Source organism: Haliotis rufescens, unplaced genomic scaffold (genome assembly GCF_023055435.1).
Source record: "Haliotis rufescens isolate VD_foot unplaced genomic scaffold, xgHalRufe1.0.p SCAF_5, whole genome shotgun sequence".
In the NCBI taxonomy this organism is placed as follows: Eukaryota; Metazoa; Mollusca; class Gastropoda; order Lepetellida; family Haliotidae; genus Haliotis; species Haliotis rufescens.
In genome coordinates, this window is record NW_025964223.1 from 22,830,090 (window position 1) to 22,854,024 (window position 23,935).

At 38.8% G+C, this 23,935-nt stretch overlaps 1 protein-coding gene across 1 annotated transcript in view; it reads left to right on the top strand.

Annotated features, from left to right (window-relative positions):
- Positions 1–23,935, top strand: part of LOC124111784 (phosphatidylinositol phosphatase PTPRQ-like) — a 97,535-nt gene that overhangs the window by 56,869 nt on the left and 16,731 nt on the right. Inside the window, exons 8-21 of the mRNA XM_048384543.1 lie at positions 1,363–1,539; positions 2,251–2,385; positions 3,577–3,713; positions 4,211–4,327; positions 4,857–4,920; positions 5,182–5,357; positions 5,609–5,804; positions 19,067–19,240; positions 20,537–20,671; positions 21,159–21,295; positions 21,699–21,815; positions 22,360–22,423; positions 22,682–22,857; positions 23,103–23,298. Of these exons, the coding sequence (XP_048240500.1) occupies positions 1,363–1,539; positions 2,251–2,385; positions 3,577–3,713; positions 4,211–4,327; positions 4,857–4,920; positions 5,182–5,357; positions 5,609–5,804; positions 19,067–19,240; positions 20,537–20,671; positions 21,159–21,295; positions 21,699–21,815; positions 22,360–22,423; positions 22,682–22,857; positions 23,103–23,298 (2,001 nt within the window). The remainder of the gene's footprint in view (positions 1–1,362; positions 1,540–2,250; positions 2,386–3,576; positions 3,714–4,210; positions 4,328–4,856; positions 4,921–5,181; positions 5,358–5,608; positions 5,805–19,066; positions 19,241–20,536; positions 20,672–21,158; positions 21,296–21,698; positions 21,816–22,359; positions 22,424–22,681; positions 22,858–23,102; positions 23,299–23,935) is intronic.

Below are 23,935 nucleotides of genomic sequence, written 5' to 3' on the forward strand. Positions count from 1 at the left end.
ATAAAACTGACGCTTCAATATGACACATTTCACTATGAATCTGAATCTCATATACGCACAATATCATAATCGACCAGTCTCATATATACTCTTCAAAAGAGTACGGAGTACTCAGAAATTACTTCCAAACTTCCAAATTCTCAAACTTGTAAGATATATCAGTTTCTAGTTATGGATATTTTTATAATTATAATAATGAACGAATTAGGAACCCGATACAACCAGTAGTGAAGTATGACATCATGTTATGACCACCAACGATGTTGAAGGACGATAGTAGTAAGATGGGAAATTTCAAAGTTTTTGGATCAGTAGTTCGTTATACCTCCACGATTTGACAACAATTCATTCACTCGACGAGGCATACTGCGTATGAGTATGAGTCCCCCAATGTCGATTTGAGGGAGTCTGTTCCACTACTCTTGCAGCGCCTGGTACAGTTTGTCAAACGTGGTTGGCGGCCAATGGCGTTGGCGCACACGTTTTGCCATTGAACAGCCGTGTTCAACGTGGGAATGGTCTGGGCTCATTGTTGGTCATGGATGTTGTGCTGCTGGAGCATGGACGTTGTCGTACGGAAAAAAACTCACGTCAACCCACATTCCTTGCAAACGGACAAGAAAGGATGCCAGTAGGTTGTCCCGATGACCCTTCCTTACACAATATGGAGTGGGGTTCACTCAGTCACAGTGATTCCCAAAAGATAACCTGTCAAGAGATCTCAGGTTGACATAGTCGTGACGTTCATTTCGATATCGCAAGACAAAACCACCTAATCAAGAAAGTGCAAAGTGAATCGGGACTCATCTGAAATATGACCCGTGGCCGTCGAGCATGGAGCTGCATGTAGACGATTTTTAATCACCTGACCCGAAAATCGTACTCCAGTAGCCTGATGAAAGTTTGCAGCCATTTGAACTCGATTTCGTAGATCCTGGTTTCGAATTAATCGATCATATACAATTGTCGTTGACATAGGACAGCCTGAACGTGGTCGATCGTCATTGCTTTGGTTGTTGGTACCTGTTCCATAGTCTAATAATCACAGACTGTGAAACATTGAACGTATTGGCCACTGCACTCTGACATCTGTCAGTTTTCAGCGTGCCAATACCCCATACCCTTCCTGTCCTACACTAACTACACAATAGCTGTATTCTGTCTTGACATAAACCTATTCTAACCCGGATCTTCACGTGTTTCTATTTCAGAACACGCACATTTAAGTAAAACATATATTAGTGCCACAAATCTAAAAGATGCAAGTAATGGCGTTTATAACGACTGCCTGGTAGGTAATGTAACTCGCAATGCAGCATGCTTCCAAACATATACACCTGTTAATGTCAATATTTTGTTTAGCAGTTGCATCACCGCCAAAGGGGTTGCAGGCCTTTGTGAACAGCTCCTCAAGTGTGACCCTGTGCTGGACCCCCGCCGACCACCAGGACGGACCCACTACCTATTACATTACAGTAGGGGAAGAGACCAGCCTGAACTCACATACCTTCCAAGACAAAGAGTATGTCACTGTCAGTGGTATGTCTTTTATTGAAGATAGTTTGCTCTTATCATAACATGACAAGACAATTGTTTGTATCCTACCTCGATCACGAAAAATATTTGTTTACATTGAAACGTTGCCAAGTTTTTGAAATATGACAAATATGTATCGATGCTAAAAGGAGTGCTGAACATGTTTATTGGTCGTTGATACAGAGATAGAATGAGTAGGCTGAATCTCCTGAATCTCCTGCCTGCGTGTTACGTTAATGGGAAAGGAAAGCACAAGTGACGGCTCTCGATAGTTGATGTTAAGCATTTGCAATCTGGTCAGAGTATTGACACACTGACGATCATCGGCAGCATATCTAAAGATATAAACAATTAGAGAGTACCTATAAACTCCGTTTTCGTGTGGCACCTACTGGATTCAGTATTGATGCATTGATCTGTCAACCATCGGTAATTACCTTCCTGTTATCAGATCTTAGAATTATCTTCATCCCTTTGACTAGTCAATGCCTAGATGTTTATATTCCAGCCAATATTCTGACTATAAATTGTAATACATATATTTTTTTTCCTTGTTCATAATAGATATGAAATAGCCTGTAACCGGAACAAAAAAGTAACTTAACATGCACGTTCTTGAGCATCATATAAAACACATCTGGTATTTGATAACTACGTGCGGGTAGGATTGACACACATTTGCTTACCTTATATTTATACCTTATTTTACATCAGGTTTTCAAAATACATGCGTCTTGGTTGAGGGTCTCCTGAGTTACTGGAAGTACACCTTCAACATAACAGCAGCTACTCCAGTTGGCAACTCAAGTGTCGTGTCTCTGAACGGAACTGTCAGGACAAACGAATCAGGTATAAAATGACATAATTGTTATGACATAATCTTTATTCTTCTTTTTGTTTCAGCTCACAAGGAAAGTTCGTTATTTCAAATATAATATGCACAGACCTACTGAACAACAGTAACCTAAAGAATGGCGAGAATGGTTAAGAGTTGTATAAGTGTTCGAATTCTGTCCTCCGGAATTCTGAAACAGCTCCCTCTGGCGGTCAATGATTGGAAGAAGGTGAGGTTGAAGAATTTGATTCATGTAGCGATTTGCTGTCAAAGTTTCCCTGACAACAACCAAGTCAAATCTCCCCCCCCCCCCCCCCCCCCCCCCCCCCCCACCATGACACTACCGCCACCTAAATTGTCGATTTCACGTACACAATGTGGGGTAAAACGCTCATTTCGACGACGAAAAACACGTTGTCTTCCATCTCGCTGCTGAAGAAGAAATCAAGGTTCATTGCCAGACCACACTCGTCTCTAGTTTCTCAAATTCCAAAGCTGTAAGGTATGGCACCAACGCAAGCGTCGCTGTCGATGGATCTGTCGCAAAACAGGACGATAACGGGTCTTTTGGGTCGGATTCCAACCTCGCGAAGATGGTTCCTGACAGTCTGGTCCGATATCCTCCTCAAACCAGGGATACGTCCTGCAGTCCCCGTAGCTGTGGCATTGCGTTGACGTTGGTGGAACAGTCGAATGTAGCGATCCTGTGCAGTGGTGGTAACTCTTGGTCGGCCTGTTCTCGGACGGTCTGCAGTGGAATGGTGCTGTGGTGGACAGAAGACTACGATTCCCCTCTTACGTCCCATGGCTATTTTCCAATCGGCAACGCTGAGTCTGGGCATTTGTGAACTTGAAAAATGTTGTCAATTGAATGATAAATTATTGGCTTATGCTTGCCTTTTTACAGCCACTATCACGAGTTACGAATGCCATAACTTGCACGTGCATTTTGCTTTACTGTTTACTGCTTTACATTTTTGAACAAGTGTGAAAACAATGCCGTTTAAGTCATTGCAAATCGACAATGGCTTCGTTTTGACGCACCGTTTGTTGAATATCAGGTCACCAACATTTTCCAATAACATAAATCCAATTTGTATATCGGATTTTTTGTGAAATCAGGTTAAATGAACTACATACTGCGTGTCTTGTTTTGAAGAGTGAAAATTTTTACCGTATCAATAAAGAGCGTGTTTCATTCATAGCTCCTGGAAAGGTAGAGAATCTTCACATCGCTCAGATTCCAGACAACTTCACGAGTGTTGAAGTCTTCTTCTCCTGTCCCAAAGAAACAGAACGACACGGCGACATACAATATTACATACTGTCGTATGATGCTCAGGTATGGCAAATATGGGCTTACGCTTATTTAATATTTTTATTACTTTAATCACACACACACACACACACACACGCACACACACACACACACACACACACACACACACACACACACACACACACACACACACACACACACACACACACACACACACACACGCGCACGCACACACACACACACACACACACACACACACACACACACACACACACACACACACACAATGTTGATGGTATTGTATTTGATACGGGTGTCTTGTACCTTAAGTTTGCAGTGTTTGGATGACTATTTTCAGCTTAGTATAGTTTTGATAACGTTTGTAATGTTCTGGGTTTGGGTTAAATACAATTTGCAAGTGTATACTTTTTCCCCCTGCAGTTTATAGACACAATTGGTGAGGAAGGTTTATGAATAGAAGGATATTCATGACGAGTAGATTGAATTGTGCATTGAAAATTATATATTTTGTGTGTGATTATTCTGTTACATTTTGACAGCGAGAACATAATCACTACGTGACAGAAAATCCCCAAGGATTAAACATTTCAGCTCAGTCGAACTGTAACTACTCATGGGTTGTACCCGTCACAGCACAAGTAGACTACATGTTCTCGGTGAGTTAGGGTAAACTGTGTGTACAAAGAAGGTTATGTTCTCGTATGTAAATCATCCCGTTCCCCTTTAATACTTTTATAACCCCAATGAACTTAGCACTAAATATCTCAGATGACTCCATACACTTCTCTTGTAAACAAAGTAAAACTACATTCCGTTGACACTGGATAGAAGGACACCACGCGTCCAAATGGGTACTTGATAATTGTTGCACTTGTTTAGATGTACATATGTGAAGGGTGGCATCCTATTGAAGCTCGGAAACCAATCTATCAGAAAAAGATAGTTAAATCCTAAGCTATATACCGCTTGGAGGATGGGTACTGGTTATTTATGATATGTATTTCAAGTTAAGTGAACACTACATCATCCTCTTCAACTCTGGTTGTAGCATATGATTCCTTTGCTGGGGATGTAGCAAATGTCAACTTCAGTATCAACTTTTCAATACAGTTCGTGAAACGCGTTGTACGTATTCCTTAACTTACCTCCACTACAAACAAAGTGACAAACTTGATTTGATTACAGGTACACGCATTCAACAAATACAATGGACCCGTTTTCGAAAAGAAATATACCACGCTTACTGGAGGTAAGTTAAACTGTTCCAAAATGTGTCATATGTAAATATCACACCATGTTCATACTTGTTTTAAAAGTGAAAGGGCAACTTATGTTTAAGTTTGTTCAATTAGAGCACTGAGTGAGTGAGTTTGTCTGAACTCTGCTTTGAGTACATACCGGATATCCAATTGTAGTCATAGCATTATAAAACAATATGAAACGAATGAAACATTTTGTTCATAGGTCCATGTCTTATATGTGCATAACACGAATACTTACGTTTCCCTAGCGTCTGGTCCCGTGGCTAGTTTGGATGTATCGAATACAACGGCACATTCCATCACTGTTCGGTGGACCAAGCCATCACTTCCAAATGGCAACACCCTTGGGTATCTGATGAACGTTATATCCGGCGACAAACATGACAGAGTTATAAATGTAACCTGTGACCAGTCTACGGAAGACGTGAGCATAACCACTGGTTACTCTTCCTCGTTTTCTGATCACAACACGATGTGAAAGCTCCATTCATTCTGTCTTAATGGAAATACATATACATGTTTATCAGTTTTTTATGGTTTTAACTCACGTTTGTCATCGACAATAAAATGCAAAGTATAAAGAAGAGAATGAAAGCGTACAATTCTCCACAGTTACAGTAAAATTGCTATGATTCCGTCTGTGGATACTTCTATATGTGTAATTTCATGTTACAGAGAAAGCACGAATTTAAAGTAGTTGACACTTCAAATACGAAGAGTGCCGCTGTTGTCAACCAAGACGGAAATAAGCAATATGACTACAATATTACAGCCTTACTGTCTTATACTGACTACACAATAGTAATATCCTGTGTTAACATAAACGGAACAGGGGAGGAGAGGAACACCTCTGTTCAAACAAACATGACTGGTAAGTGTGATGATGTTAATGTTATTTCTACCATGACACTGACGATACCTTGATTCTGATTGGTGAAACTATGATAAAATCAGGTATCTACTTCCAGAGAACTCGAAGAAGTGCATGTATAGCTTTGGCAGTAACATACAGTCAGATTTTATCGATAGCCCGGAGATGGAATAGGCAGGTTTGGCTCAGACGATTTCCTCGAGTCTCCATGGATAAGCTGGCATCAGTGTATAATGCAGGATCTTTGACAGAGTTAAATATTTTGATGCTGGCATCTGCGACGTCACTGCTATCTCTGTTGTAACATTCCCAGCCTGATGTGAAGTTCAAACCAAGACTGCCCCCGGCTGACTGTTATTGAGTTTCAGTATACACTGCAAACACGAAAACGTCGTTTTTTTCCGTATATGGTCATTGGACGGAAAAACGACTAAAAATTCATTAAAATTGATTAATTGGTCAGCGTCTAGAAAGTGTCCAGAAAAGGGTCGAGTTTTTCAAGCGTAAAATGGACGGAAAAACGATGCTTTTTGCTCCGCCTTGTACAACTGTTAACGGCCAATCAGATGGCGCTGGTCCCCCGACGCACGTGATGTCCAAGGCTTCCTTTCGAAAGCTTTAGGTTTCGTATTTCTGGCTTGCCTTGCTCTAGTATCTGTCGCGCGCAGTGCAGCGAGATTTGCTGATAAGCTAGTTTTAGGATATGTTACATGTTAATGGAATTCAGACACGCGCCAAGAAGTCAAACCAAACAATGTTACTAAGTTTATTGTGGTAACGGCTATGTACAGTTACCCCTATCGGATAATGGGTTGTGTTTCATTTTGGGATAACAATAACTAATTTTTAAATGTGAAGTTTACAAGATATACGACTTGGACGCGAGGTCGGTCACATGACGTTCTTCACGTGACTGTATTCTTGAAAAGGCGTAAACACTGAGTACTTTCACATTCCTGGGGAAAACCCTTGGAATTCCCTGGTACGAATTCATACAGAAGCGTGGTTGCAAGCCCATTTAAGGATACCCTCGCTACAACCCATCCCAGAGAGAAAAAACACGAAAAAAAATCCAAACTGTCGCAGTGACAATTTACAGAAATCTATGAATTTACCTTAGTATCTATTTGACACATCTTCACAATCACCTTTCAGTGATCGGCCAATTGATCAGTGATGCCAAAGGCTTGAAATAGCCACAGGTTAATTAACAACTTCGAAAATATCTCCCGTCACGTTTATCGTGTCGGCCATTTTGACGTATTGTACTTGATGTAAATGTATTACGACGCTCTGTCATTGTAATTGACTTACTGAGGTATTTCTGTAGAAGATCTTCTCATCTTATGAGGATATTGTTTGGAATATATTTCTTGTAAACATACTAAAACATATGTTCCTCGCTTTCGGGGAACTATTTTATTCCGGGGTGGCCAATTAAATCTAGTAGTAAGTCAAGGCACCATGCGTGATCTGTTATTTTATGTGTTTAAATTACGATTTGGGGCGTTAATAAAATACACTGACGCAAGTATATTCTATTCAAATCAATTGGATAATTGAATATGCTTTCTTTTACATATTACATAACACCACTGCACAAATTATGAACAGTTGCAGTAACACACTACGGTAATCGCATTAAACATCATTTTCAACTGTACAGTATTTCAGTATTTCAGTTATATCATGGTGTATCAGACTGATGTGGGATAAAAATCCGAAGTGGTTCAAGTCCTCCAATGGGTGTTCGGGAAAAGGTGAGCGTATCCTGCCACACAAGTGGCACCCGTCACAAAACATGCATGGACAAGTCAATTGTTCACCTGAACAAAGCACGGAAACACACAATGATGCCCGCCCTCAGTTTTACCGAGCATGTAAATTATTTTGTCCGTCAAAAACATGGACGAGTATAAACAATATGTTCATTCACGTAATACATGCCATACATTTGACAAAATGTATTGACTCGGAGCATTATTGTTAATCACAGCGTATGCAGTTGAACTCATCACCCATCCCATTATTGATAACCCTTCTTGAAGATCTATGAAATCAGAAGCTGCAACACTCTATCTTTTAACTGGAATGTCAGACTTCTATTTCATTACTCAGTTTTATTTGCACGGATTACTATGGAAGGGACAGTGTCTCGTTGTCGCATTGTCGCATAGACGCCTTTACAAAAACAAGCAAAACGTGTCAAAATTAACAAAAGCGCGACAATTGGCCATTTGTCGCATTGTCGCGTGTTCGCAGTGTCGCTCTTTGATAATCCTTTTCTTTATTTTACAAAAGGGCGACGATGCCGTAACGCGACATTTTCAAGGTCAAAATATGTCTCGTTGTCGCATTGTCGCCCCATCACAAATGTGTATAAAAGGCGTAAAGTTCAGTTATTGTTACAGTTAGAAAGTTCAACCTGATAAATGTACGTCTTGAAATGAAAACACAAGTCCGTCCGCTAGTCCATAACGTTTTATTGTGAGCTCTTCTCTAAAAGTGCTTAGTGTTCAACTCCCAGTTCCAAACACGTAGTACTTCCTCAATAATCCACATACCTCCAGTGCAGTGGTCATCCGGAAGATCTTACTCTTGACCGTATTAGACAACTGACGAGTGCACGCCTGACCTGTGACCTCGTTGCAACCCTCGTGATGTGTTTGCCGAAGGGAGAGGTGTAGGAAATGTGTGCTCCAGCCCAGCGCAGAGCTCGCGACACACTGTATACTGATGTATACAGTATATTGCAGTTGATGTACTGTATACTGCATGTGATACTTATTTGCGGACATGTTACAACTTTCAAGATTCAAGATTCAATTTGCATATATTTCATATACAACAGACCGCCGTCATATATCACTGGAATACTGCTGAGAGCGGCGTTAAAACAAATTGTTTTCATAATGGAGCGCTGCAGTCATTTCAAATAGAACCGTATACATATGTACATGTAGTACCAACTCACTCTATTTGTTTCGAATATTCAGCAGAAAATATATTATTAACCAGGTCTTAAAAAGATCTGAAAAGATATCAGATTTTTATAAGCAGCCACATAGGGATGATAAAGGACCCCTCGCTGATTAGGTTCTTGTTTACTTAAGAGCAGAGTTGGCCATGTTAGATGATATAACCAAAATCCAGGCGCTCCGGCGGGGGGCAAGCTGGTCTTGTTAGTGTATGGTATGAGCTGTGACGTTGACCCAAGAGAATAATGTAAAACATGAGACCAACTCAAGTCTATAATGATTGGGAAAGTCTAGATTTCCACAGCTCTAGCCGGAAATTAAGAATTGTTCTATGCTCCATTTTAATTGTATTATTTTCATATTGTAGACATGGATGGACCAACCAGGAAAGAAATTGATGGAATATTAATATTACATGTTACCACTGATCCAGTTAAATTCATCATACAATAATAAATTAGTATTTGACATTACGGCATTTGGTTATTAGGGCATGATCATGTACATGTTCACTGTAGTAATGTACACACCAGTCAACTTGATTATAATTTTTATCAAAGTGTAGCGCGGCATCAACGATTACTTTATGATATCCTCACTTGTCATCGATGTATTGACATCGAACAATGGACGGCAATTCGAAATTCTTATGGATAGCTTCAATAGGGACAGCGCTGGTGTCAGTACACTTCTCCTAGTTAAAATAAGTATCTACAAAATATAATCTGAAGCAAACAAGAACAATATTGTTTTATTAATGCTTACTTTCATGGATAGAATTAAGGCAATCTAGGCTTGCCAAATCGTTCTAGACTTGAGCTGGATTCCTTTTAAATTTATTCTGTATGGTCTGGGAGACGAACGGGCGTCAGTATCGCATGGAGAACTGGGACAGCCTTAATCAGTGTAATCGGATATGTTGTGGATTTTCGGTTTGGGGCTGTTTGCTGAATATATAGAATTGCGAGTTATGTATACTCTGTATTCTTTCGTCATGGTAGCATATATATTTTCTATGTTGCTTTTTGAACTATCCACAAATAATGAGAACTACAATGTGAACCTCTCTCTGGAGATATGCAATAATACTACTGAAGGGCATATCTAAAAAAATGGGACTTCTCGACAAATATTTCTTTCTTAAATACTACCCGTTACAGGTATTCTGATCATTATATCATACTTTGTACAGTTTAAAAGTCAAATAATGGCAAATTGTGTATCTTTCTACATTTTGAATTAATTATATTTTCTGAAAAAAAACCTTAGCATCAGATAGTGATATACACGAATATGATCTATACTATTATAAATGAATTATCAATTTTGTATTATGAATTAGATAAACAGAAATATGATAGTAAAACAAATTATTTTAATCTATTCTTGTGAGTAGGTAACGAGAGATCGAGGCAACGGACTAACGTAGCCATTTATGAAAAATGAAATATTAAAATTTTAGGGGTTTGATCATGCACATTGAATGACAGGGAAGAAAGCAACGCAATAATTAAATTATGAATCAAATTATGTTATAAATATAACAGAATATTTAGAAAATATAAGTTTAATTTCTCATTGTTGGAAGGTGTTTAATAATTATATAGATTTTGTTTGATTGTTTGTTGTTTAACGCCGCACTCAGCAATATACCAGCTATATGACGGTGGTTCGTAAATAATCCAGTCTGGACCAAACATTTAGTCATTATCATCAAGAGCACCGATCTACGCATTTGGGATACGATGACATGCATCAACCAAGTCAGCGAGCCAAGTCGCCTTCGTAGAAGCATGGGTTGTTGAATGCCTATTCTAACCCGGATCTTCACGGGTATTTTTTTTAAATAATAAGGTACAATGAAATTCTGTATATGTCCATAATAAGTGTGTATAAGTAGATGGATAATATGTCCATACACGCCAAGTAAATGGTATATGCATTAATTTAAATGCAAATGATTCAATGATGAGTTCTTTCACAAGTCCAAATTTTCAAGGCATGTATTTGATATTCATAATAACTCCACAAAAGCTACACAATGGCAACAAAACGGTACCAGCATCACAGATACCAATAATACATGAGATACATATAATTACTTTAAAGTTAAAACATGTATCTAAATAGAAAATTAGAAGGATACACTTCCGACATTTTTCGTATTTTGTTTTCGTTTGGAGAGAGAAGTTGTGATTGGTATCTGATGGGTGCAAACAGGTGTTCCCTTCCGCCCAGGCCTTGCGGCAATGCTATAGCCCAAAATGAAACAAGCCTTGTTCAACAGGTTCAGACTCAAATTTCTATCCCACTTGGGCTCCTTTTAAATTTAAATATAATTTCTCGTGTCGATATGTGTCAGAAGAAATGAAATATTACAGCACTGGTGAATAGGTTATATGCGCGTGTCAGCGTCGATCCTATAATATCCTTTTTTGCAAAATACATATATACTGATGAATTAAGGTAGTAATACTACGCAAATATATGTCCAGATGCATACATCAGTATCATCTCGTGATCTTAATTCGTGCTTTGAGCCCTTTTTCTACCGGAGATTCTGGGGTGTTACATCACACCAGAAAGCCAGATCAAAATTCAAGTCATAATTTCATGGTCCGTCTTGTATGTTGGAAACCAATATCGCAACATGGCTAAATATTGCTGAACGTGGTATTAACCCGATTACTCACATAATTATTCCATTTTCTACAGTCATCTACGAACACTACCTTTAAGGAGGTATATCTGTATCATCCAAATGTCCATACATATATGTCCACATTTATATGTATAAAGCAAGTCGCCCTGCACTCTTCCTTAAAAGATAAATGTTAAGCATTTCCTCTGTATGGATTTATATAATGTAATATCGTTTTAATGTAATGCTGATACAGTAAACGTACCACAGACCTAATGCTAGAATAACATCTAATTTCTGAAATGAACATATTTTACAGAAAAAAACAGTTGTTTAAACAATACTTATAAAATATAAGAACAAGGAGCCAAGAGCCAAATATTGGGCTGTGTTGGACATATTTGTTTCGGGGTCTTATGACAGACAAACCTGATGCCTTTAAGTATAAAGATAAGTAAGAATAGATGTTGTACATATTCAAATATGTTCGTGATTAACCCAAACTTGAAAAATATTGAAAGATGAGTGGTAACTATTTATGCCATTATTTCAAATTAGAATGAGAGCACATCAGGAAAGCATGGTACTTTAATATACGTATCTTGTTAACCCAATATTCTTTTTTAAGTAAGAGCAGCATGTATATCGAGAGTATAGGTTTGGTGCGTGACTTATCACACAGTACTTTCAGAAAGTGTGCATATTCTGTTTATCGGCAATAAATAACATAAGACGATTCATACGGGTAAATACGATTTACTTCAGAACTAGTATAGATTATTTAAGGTTAGGGGGAAATGTATGTAATTAACAGAACTTTGGCCGGGTTTGAAGGATTTGGGTCCTGGCTTGGGCTTTGTGTTGGACGTGTAGACGGCATTTCCAGGTTTGACGTATTAATGACAAAAATGATGTCAGATGCAATTCTCTGCCTTTTCGGGTGAACAATTGGCTTGCCTTTGGATGTGTTTGTGGCGGGTGCAACTAGTGGATCGGAATGAGCTCGCGTTTTTGCGAGCATCCAATGTCATCATTTATTATGATGAATCATGAAACATGCTCCTGATGTTGTCGCAATGGTGCAGTTGGCGCTACTTTTGGCAAGGGTTTCTCATCGTAATGGAAATGCTTATGTCGCTTTTGTTGACCGATAAACATGAAAAGATATAATGTTAGTGTATATGGTCATGTTATTAAGAAACAAACGACGAGTGGGAGTTGTTTATTGTACGATAAACAACGACCGAGACTCGTTTATTTCTATATGAGATATCAACATTACGTACAGCCTCTTTTAGGGTGTTAAATTAGGAAAAAATACACGCTTTACAATATTTACCCGTACTTAAATAATGATGATTCCTTGAATAGAATCCGACAGCGGCCATGCTAGATAAATCCATTTTAGGATTTGAGTTTGGTCCCGCATATTCTCACAATTTTCTCGTCAATCATCTGTACCTTTTCTCCCAATACCGATTGTCATATCACTCTCATTTTCGGATTCTCCAGCAACATTTATTGGGAACAACTCACTAGACACATACCTCTCAAAAATAAGGTCAAATTTACAAATTTTACTTTTCAAGTTGCGAGTGCATGTCGAAACTCAATAAATGACGTCATGATAGAACAATGTTTTATCGTGAAATAAATATCGCTTCCTACTTTGTTCTTTGTGATTTATCGCGTAGCTATCTTATATCATCAAATGCCAATTTCTAATTGCTTTATCATGACGTATCCGTGTCATGTAGCAATAACATACACAAATATCGTTGACTTCGACGTTGAATAGTGTCATAAAATATGATTATCCTCTTGTGTGCAATATTTCTGGTTGATAAATCTAACATATTCTTACTTTAAGAATAGCGACTACACATGATTATATATCCCTTATCAGGTCTCTGTAACATTTGCAAAATGATACAAATATAAAAATACAACTGAACCTAAATGTAATGTTTTAATATCCTTACGTTGCTGAGTGCAGCATTTAACAACAAACAAACAAAACATAATATCTTTAAGAATTATGTTAACAATTCCGATGCTAAAAATAATCTCACAATCTCCATACCTCTTTCTCTCTATGAAAACATAATAACTTTTTTTTAATAATCTGAAGGAATACTAATGGCAATACTATCATAATTATCATCATTATTTATGTTACTTATCCTCAAGTGAAGTAGTCCTCCACACTATACATTCAGTGAAGAAGCCCATGAACATATGAACTATGTAACATACATTCATGGAAATTAGATGAACAGTTGAAGTTAGCAAATGATATTATTCGGTCGAACGTCTATCAGCCATCTATTCTATTCATGAACAACATTTCACGTGGGACCAACAGAGGGAATTATGACTATCGACTTGCTAATTATTTTTTATATTCATGCCAGCTCAAACGATCTATTGGCTTGATTTATTGTTATGGTATCCACAAAATAAGTAGGATCCGATTTTTTCCGTTTTTGTTGAAATAAAACTGAATAATATTTGCTGTTTACATATCAAAGTTTGCCAAATTGTTACAAAATGTTTGTCCACAGCAAGGCTACGTATCGCCAACATATTGTGCTAGGCACAGTATCACTGGACTGAGGGAGGGCGGTATTCCTCCTTGTGGGTCACCTGCTTGGCAATATAGGACGGGAAAACTGCAGGGGGTGAGGGCAGTTAAGTTGATGGTACAGACAGATAAGAGAGATCATTTTACAAATATGAAACCTCAGTCCACAAAGGAAGAGGCGAAAGCTGAAACTTGGAGAGGTTTACAGAACAAAGGCAGTTATTTCTAGTTTCTTACTGACTCTCGAAGATACATTTAATAAAACAATTAATGCATGTGTGTGTGTGTGTGTGTGTGTGTGTGTGTGTGTGTGTGTGTGTGTGTGTGTGTGTGTGTGTGTGTATGTGTGTGTGGGTGGGTGGGTGGGTGAGAGGTAGAAGAAGAATTGTACACCATAAAAATGGCTACGTATGTAGTTGGGGTAGATATGTTGAATGCCCGGCCAGTATGACCTTTGAGTCACTACAGTTGCAGTCATTAAAATGCGTAAAACAGTATTTGAGTGAAAGAAAACACTATAAGTGAGTGAAACAAAAGACCTCAGTACAGGCACAACCAGTCCCCCAACCCCAAGTCTGCATGTATCAATACTCATACCTGCCACATCCTCAACCACTTAACTTACTCACACAATCATCTCACAACATGTTCGCCAACCCTCGTATCACAACGCATGCACGCACGCACGCACACACACACACACACACACACACACACACACACACACACACACACACACACACACACACACACACACACACACACACACACACACACACACACACACACACACACACACACACACACACACATTCTTCTTTCCCCACCATTATGTCTACGTCAGCCATCATGGATCCATGCGCATGCTTTCATACATAATCCATCCTCCCACCATTCCCCAACATCCATCGAACTATAACTATATCCGCCCTCATGTATCGGTATTCGTGCTTTCATACATACATACACCCTCCCTACCATTCCCCTACATCCATTGCAGTATAACTATGACTATAACCGCGTTCGTGCATCCGCACTTATGTTCACATTGCATATGCATCGAATTACACGTTTAAAATATCGTAAATATTTTACAACATGTACATATTATATATCAGCAAAGAGAGATTATTATAACGCAATAGATTTCATCCGTCAAAACATCACAGAAAGAGGGGCAGCCTGGAATTTTACAATGGCATCTGAATGCACTAAGACGTTCAACTGGTCAGGAGGTGAGAGTTGCGGAAGATTACGGTAAACTTCAGTTACAGATCTCCATTACGAATATCTAAAGTATGAATAAAGATCACAGCTTGCTATGACGTGTACTTCATGCCTGCAGAATTAGCAATGTCCTTAGCTCTAAATTGTATGTCTAAATGCTTATGTAGACAAAGACCCAAATGTACATGTATATAGGCATGACCATATTATATTCTACGCAAATATCACCACATTTAAAAACAAAGCTAGATTGAGTCTTTGAAGGGCATTAAGAACTGATACACACAAGGAAAAATATTTATGGATGTCAACGGAGGAACACTGCGTTTCGGAATATATACTTTCTCCTTCATCAGGGGCATATTATTCAATGCTATGAGGCAGAGAACATATATTTGTACCTGTAAGAACAACAAAAGTAAAAAGATAGCAAAGAAGGGAACGCAACAAGGGAAGCCAACAGATAACTGGCATGGCGCTGATTACCCCGCCTCCCGTTTGCCCATTGTCCATTTCCCATTACCAATCATTCATAAGTTAAGTTTTGGCTTTAATTTGTCCATTGATAATCAACCATCAACGTCTATTATCTCCACCCTAAAAATATGTAGTTTACTGAGAAAGTGGTATCCAAATATAATGTGTGTTACTGTTGACCACTTTCTTAAAGGCATTGTTGGTTCAAAACTTTCGGTCATAGAAGCCGTGCGATTTTTCTCTTGTCAGAGGAGTTCACAAAGTATACGTCATCTGGACTAACATTTTTGGTTCGGTGGCTGGGTTAGATCGCCAACTTTGTGTTCTGGCGATTGGGTGCCTCACTCACAGTGTGGGTTCAAATCCCGGACGGGGCTCAACCCAAGAAAGTACGAGAATCTGTACTTTACTCAGAAAGTGTTATCCCAATTATAACATTTGTTGTCAAGAAAACACAATAAATGTATATTCGGCTTTGGATGGGTAATGATATCACAAACATATACGGATATTGATGATGACTTGGAGGAGCTTCGTAACGCACGTCTTCTCAATTCAGGGATTGGTAAATCCAAATATGTGTGTGCGCGTGCGTGCGTGCGTGCGTAAATGTGGGCCTGTTGGATGTTACATAAATCATTCATCTTGAGCGGGATGGTAGTTCGAGTTGGATTAGCATGTTAACTATATGATCTTCTTTAGGCAGAGAATGCCGCGCATGAATGTATTGATGAAATTCCTAGGTACATGGGGCCTTTTCGTCCCCAGGAATACCCACAGTGGAGACTTCAATGGGGATAGGGTGTACACAATGTGCTACCTGGTAGATTGTGTGTCATCAGACCGGACAACGTTGGTTTTTGACTGATTGTGGCATAAAACACACTTATTCATTTACTTATATCAGAAATTGAATGTTCATCTTAATTGTTATTGTTGAACATGTAATATATTTTTAAAGAAATAAAACAGTGACATAATAACTACAACTTTATGTGAGCGCGAGTAGCTTTTTTGGAATGAGATGAATAAGTCTTATAAAGTTGTAAACTTCTTCACAACCGTGTAACTATGAATTGACTTTTTTGGGTAATCAAAAAAGAGATAGGACCTAAAATAGCCAAATTTCATACGATTTCACTTGTCCACCATCTTGGATGCAAGGCGAAAACATTTCAGCGCGGTTGAAGCCACTGAGAATGCCCCCTGCAGAGTTGGACGAACATTCTGCGGTGGCGCGGCTGAGTTGACCAGAGGCTATCAGCAGTATTTCCTGTCCAGGTTATTTAGGTCAGTTGTTTGTGTGTGTGTGTGTGTGTGTGTGTGTGCGTGTGTGTGCGTGCGTGCGTGCGTGTGTGTGCGTGTGTGCGTGTTTGCGTGCGTGCGTGCGTGTGGGGGGTGGGGGCGGGTGAGATTAGGGGGATAGATGATAGATTTAGCAACAAGTAAGGTCATCTTGAGTGGGAGGGTATTCGCAGATGGATTAGCATATGAACTATGATTCTCTTTAGGCAGAAAATGAGGATCCACGATGTTCGACCTGGTAGAAGTGTGTTATCAAACCTCACAGCATTGGTTTTTTGACTGACTATAGCGTCAAAACAAACTCATTCATTTACTTGAACTGAATGTTCATCTTAATTGTTATGGATAGTCACGGAGCCATGATCCAGAGAACAGGGTGTCATTAGATAGAATTAAACTAAGTAATAATAGGATTACAAGAAAAACGGGGTTTTACAAACAAGCCAATAAACTTCGCTCATTAACACCAGAGTAAGTCAGTACAAGATTGAAAACTGCCCCATAATTATGTATGACATGCTTGTCGGGTATTGCTAAATATATATGTGAAAACAAAGTTATTAAAATGAAGAGCAAAACTGATGAAAGTTAACAATAAACGTGTATACGTGTTATATCGTCACTGCAAAAATAATGATTGTTTGTCTTTAGTATTAACATTCAAATACGTTATATCTGTATTAGCGATATTGTCTTTGTTCCACCGGTGAGTCAGCGTTAGCCGTACTATCTCGTAGTATAATTGAATTTCTGAAGACATCACGATACAGTTTTTACGATGCATCACGTCTGCACTAGCGCTTGATAACAGCCTTGTGTTTGGGTGTTTCAGTGGTTTAAATCGCTGCTCTTGATATTGTTGATTAAACTTGATACTATGAACAATATAATGTTATGTGAGAGGTTGACTTTAGAACGGTAACATACTAATAGTATATAGGATGACATAAACAGAACAATAAGAAGTTCGTCCAGATTAGTGTATAGGCAACATTTAATAATTAAAATAATTACATTCAACTACTCCCCTTTTAAGTCCATTTTCCTGACTTATAAGTAAATGCAAGAACAATCGGCCGGAATACAATGTATAGTTCTTGTCCACTTCCATATGACTATATAGCATACAATAAGCTATCGGGTCCCGTTTAGATCGGTTTGGGTGGCAGCCTAGATGGCCATAGAATAGTTTCATCTTGGAATCTCCCATATCACTGGGAATCCTCTTCAATTTAAATGGAGTTACTCGTTACGATTCCGAACCTTCACGTGACTGTGTTTATGAACCATTGTCAAATAGTGGTGACATTAAATCTAGGAAACAATACGCGAAATCGCGCATGCACAGAACGGAAAATTTGGTCAAGGCATTAAGTAATCCGCCTGCGCAGAACGATTGATTTCACTACTTCCGCTAAGCGCTTCGAGTGCAGCGTCAATAGCGGGCCTGTAATCTAACACGCGGGGACTGACCAATGAAATCTGAGAAGTAGAAATACCGGTAGACGCTGTTGCTTGATTGACAATGTCAATCAAGAAAGGGAGGAGCTTAACGCTATCGTTCTCTCCCAGTAAATTCCGATGTCAAATAACGACGTTATTTGGACGGAAAAACGATGGTTTGAAAACGTCCAAATAACGTCGTTTTTCCGTCGAATGACCATATACAGAAAAAAACGACGTTTTCGTGTTTGCAGTGATATGTGACTTTGCTTTTCACGCAATCGAGACTGGTTGTTCTCTGGCGTTGACGTTTTCTATATATTTGGAAAGATGGTCCTTGGTGCTGAAGCTCACAGCATTTTCAATTACTTTAGATGAAAATGAATCTTTTGAGAAGGGCTGTACGACAACCTGCTTGAACATTTGTGGGAACTGGCCACTCATCAAGCTTTTGTTAAAAATACTTGTTATTGTCGGACAGACAGACAGATAAATAGATAGATAGATGGATAGATCTTTGACAAGGAGTGACGTTTATAGCGAGAGCCTGGTGTGTACAAGCTATAACCTTCAATATACCCAACCTGTCAATATTTTGTTTTTGTAGTTCCATCACAACCAATGGTGTTGCAGGCCTTTGTGAACAGCTCGTCGAGTGTGACCCTGTGCTGGACCCCTGCCGACCACCAGGACGGACCCACTACCTACTACATTAAAGTAGGGGAAGAGACGAGCCTGAACTCACATACCTTCCAAGAGAAAGAGTATGTCACTGTCAGTGGTATGTATTATTTCACTTCGGATTGAATCGACTCTGCACAGCATCTAAAGATTTAAGTGATAACACACTCCTGCTATACAACTTTATATTACAACCCTAGCACCGACATTTATGAGATTCTTAGTCCAGATTAGAGGGGTTGCTACCTCATGATCAGAATTGGGTCCACATGCGAGCTTCCTGATACAATTGAAGAGGAAATGCATTTGATTGTTAAGATCCTACACTGAGGGGTGTGTAATTCAGTCGCCCAAAATATGCAAACATTTAATTTGTCCACATACCTGTCTAGACATAGGTGAGGTGCCGACTTGGTGTACAAAATGACGAGGGCGAAAGCTCAGACATATTTTAGTTCGATTCTGTTTGCCGTATAATATTTTTATAAGTACTTTGTTTCAGAAATAAATGTTAAAATGGAAATTAATGACCTAATTCTTGACATCGAGATTTGTAGGATGGTTGCTCACTCACCACCAACAATATTGTGATGGAAGTGAAAGTTAATGTGACTTCCTGAAATCCTACAGCTAGCATCATGTAGCACTTGCGACCCCCCCCCCCCCCCCAAAGTGGGCAGATCTAGAGCACTCTTTGCAAATCGCCAGAAACATTGATTCGAATGCACTTGTGACACGGAAGATTGAACCGCATCAGCAGATAGACGACTGGTGTTGATTAGTAAACCATGTAACTCGAGTTATTTTAAGGGGACTAGTCTGATAGTGTGTTACTAAATTTGACACTAAGCCCACATCGGACCCCGCTGCAGCCAGAACATTGTAATTTGTCTATCGCTGTGGCAACGCAGTGTGTTCATCAACTTTTCTGACTGGGTGTTTGTGGTTGTTAACGGTTTGACATCTTTCTTTTCATTATTTGTGAATTTAATGACTCGTGCCATTTAGATATATGTATGACAGCATCTCCCAAACCATAAACAATTACAAAGTAGTTATGATGTCCATTTACATGTGACAAATATCGCGTTCGGTTTTAATGCTCGGGCCTGCCAATCATCGATAATTTCCTTCCTGTCACCTGATGTTTGGATTATCTTAATTCACTGTGCAAATCTTTGACTCTATAATGATACCTCTACCTATTTACTGTTTACTTTGTTCATGAAGTAGTTTGCGACCATAACGTAAATGTAACTTAGCATGCATTAAGATGAACATTTTGTATTGAACATTTCTCATCATCATATAAAACACACCTGGTCTTTGATAACTATGCGCGGGTAGGATTGATAAACATTTCTCTACATTATGTTCATACTTTATTACACTTCAGGTTTTCATAATACATCCGTCTTGGTTGAGGGTCTCCGGAGTTACTGGAACTACAACTTCAGCATCACAGCAGCTACTCCAGTTGGCAACTCAAGTGTCGTGTCTCTGGAAGGAAATGTCCGGACAAATGAATCAGGTATAATAATTTCATAATTCTTGCTAAACCGCACCGATGCTTGTGAGTTTTGCCAAAATGATTAACATCTGAAACTATACCACTTTTGTCTTCCTTCCATAACCAAACTGAAATGGTGTCCAGAGCGACAACTCAGTCTTGCAGATCCACAGCTTTTTTAGTATAAATTCTATTTCATAAATAATACTAATAGAGTTGAAATTAAGTTTCCTTTTAACATACTGCATAACTCAATATACTGTCACTGCAACTGATATGTAATTACATCACTTATTTAGGTAACATTATTTAATAGCAAATAGGGATCTATTTTCGACAGAATACATAACAGTTAACGCACCGGCCCATGTTAATTGTTTTGTTATCACTTTTTGACAATGAATCATAACCTAATGCTTATGAAAAATTCGGAACCGAACAATCGACTCTGTTTTTAGCAGATGTTATATTATTACTGTTATCAATTAAGAGCGTGTTTCATTCATAGTTCCTGGAAAGGTAGAAAATCTTCACATCGCTCAGATTCCAGACAACTTCACGAGTGTTGAAGTCTTCTTCTCTTGTCCCAATGAAACCAAACGTCACGGCGACATACAATATTACACACTGTCGTATGATGCTCAGGTATGGTAAATATGTGCTTACGCTTAAACATGACGCTTTTTATGACTTTAATGACAAGAAAGTGTACGAATGTCAGATAACAGATAGTATATTTACATATACTACATACACACACACAAACACACACACACACACACACACACACACACACACACACACACACACACACACACACACACACACACACACACACACACACACACACACACAAAAACACACAGAGACACACACACACACACAACAGACACACACACACACACACACACACACACACACACACACACACACACACACAGGGGTTTAGGGAGGAAGGTTTCTGATTAGGATTGATATTTATGATGAGTCCATGTGCATTGAAAATAATATATTTTGTGTGTGATTATTCTGTTACATTCTGTTACAGGGAGAATATAATCACAACGTGACAGAAAATCCCCAAGGATTAAACATTTCAGCTGAGTCGAACTGTAACTACTCACGGGTTGTACCCGTCACAGCGCAAGTAGACTACATGTTCTCGGTGAGTTAGGGTAAACTGTGTGTACAAAGAAGGTTCACTATTGTATGTTCGCGTATGCAAATCATCCCGTTCCCCTTTAATACTTTTATAACCCCAATGAACTTAGCACTAAATATCTCAGATGATTCCATACACTTCTCTTGTAAACAAAGCAAAACTACATGCTGTTGACACTGGATAGAAGGACACCACGTGTCCAAATGGGTACTTGATAATTGTTGCACTTGTTTAGATGTACATATGTGAAGGGTGGCATCCTAATGAAGCTCAGAAACCAATCTATCAGAAAAAGATAGTTAAATCCTAAGCTATATACCGCTTGGAGGATGGGTACTGGTTGTTTATGATATGTATTTTTCAAGTTAAGTGAACAGTACATCATCCTCTTCAATTTCAGGTTGTAGCATATGATTCCTTTGCTGGGGATGTAGTGAATGTCAGCTTCAGTATCAGCTTTTCTAAACAATTCAGAGTAAAACGCGTTGTACGTATTCCTTAACTTACCTCCACTACAAACTAAGTGACAAACTTGATTTGATTACAGGTACACGCATTCAACATATACAATGGAACCGTTTCCGAAAAGAATTATATCACGCTTACTGGAGGTAAGTTAAACTGTTCCAAAAATGTGTCATATGTAAATATTACACCATGTTCATACTTGTTTTTAAAGTGAAAGGTCAACTTATGTTTACATTTGTTCAATTAGTGCACTGAGTGAGTGAGTCTGAACTCTGCTTTGAGGACATACCGGATATCCAAATGTAGTCATTGCATTATAAAACAATATGAAACGAATGAAACATTTTCTTCATAGGTCCATGTCTTATATGTGCATAACACGAATATTTACGTTTCCCTAGCGTCTGGTCCCGTGGCTAGTTTGGATGTATCGAATACAACGGCACATTCCATCACTGTTCGGTGGACCAAGCCATCACTTCCAAATGGCAACATCCTTGGGTATCTGATAAACGTTACATCCGGCGACAAACCTGACAGAGTTATAAATGTAACCTGTTACCGGTCTACGGAAGACGTGAGCATAACCATTGGTTACTCTTCCTCGTTTTCTGATCACAACACGATGTGAAAGCTCCATTCATTCTGTCTTAATGGAAATACATGTATATCAGTTTTTTATGGTTTTAACTCACGTTTGTCATCGACAATAAAATGCATAGTATAAAGAAGAGAATGAAAGCGTACAATTTTCCACAGTTACAGTAAAATTGCTATGATTCCGTCTGTGGATACTTCTATATGTGTAATTTCATGTTACAGAGAAAGCACGAATTTAAAGCAGTTGACACTTCAAATACGAAGAGTGCCGCTGTTGTCAACCAAGACGGAAATAAGCAATATGACTACAATATTACAGCCTTACTGTCTTATACTGACTACACAATAGTAATATACTGTGTTAACATAAACGGAACAGGGGAGGAGAGGAACACCTCTGTTCAAACAAACATGACTGGTAAGTGTGATGATGTTAATGTTATTTCTACCATGACACTGACGATACCTTGATTCTGATTGGTGAAACTATGATAAAATCAGGTATCTACTTCCAGAGAACTCGAAGAAGTGCATGTATAGCTTTGGCAGTAACATACAGTCAGATTTTATCGATAGCCCGGAGATGGAATAGGCAGGTTTGGCTCAGACGATTTCCTCGAGTCTCCATGGATAAGCTGGCATCAGTGTATAATGCAGGATCTTTGACAGAGTTAAATATTTTGATACTGGCATCTGCGACGTCACTGCTATCTCTGTTGTAACCTTCCCAGCCTGATGTGAAGTTCAAACCAAGACTGCCCCCGGCTGACTGTTATTGAGTTTCAGCATATGTGACTTTGCTTTTCACGCAATCGAGACTGGTTGTTCTCTGGCGTTGACGTGTTCTATATATTTGGAAAGATGGTCCTTGGTGCTGAAGCTCACAGCATTTTCAATTACTTTAGATGAAAATGAATCTTTTGAGAAGGGCTGTACGACAACCTGCTTGAACATTTGTGGGAACTGGCCACTCATCAAGCTTTTGTTAAAAATACTTGTTATTGTCGGACAGACAGACAGATAAATAGATAGATAGATGGATAGATCTTTGACAA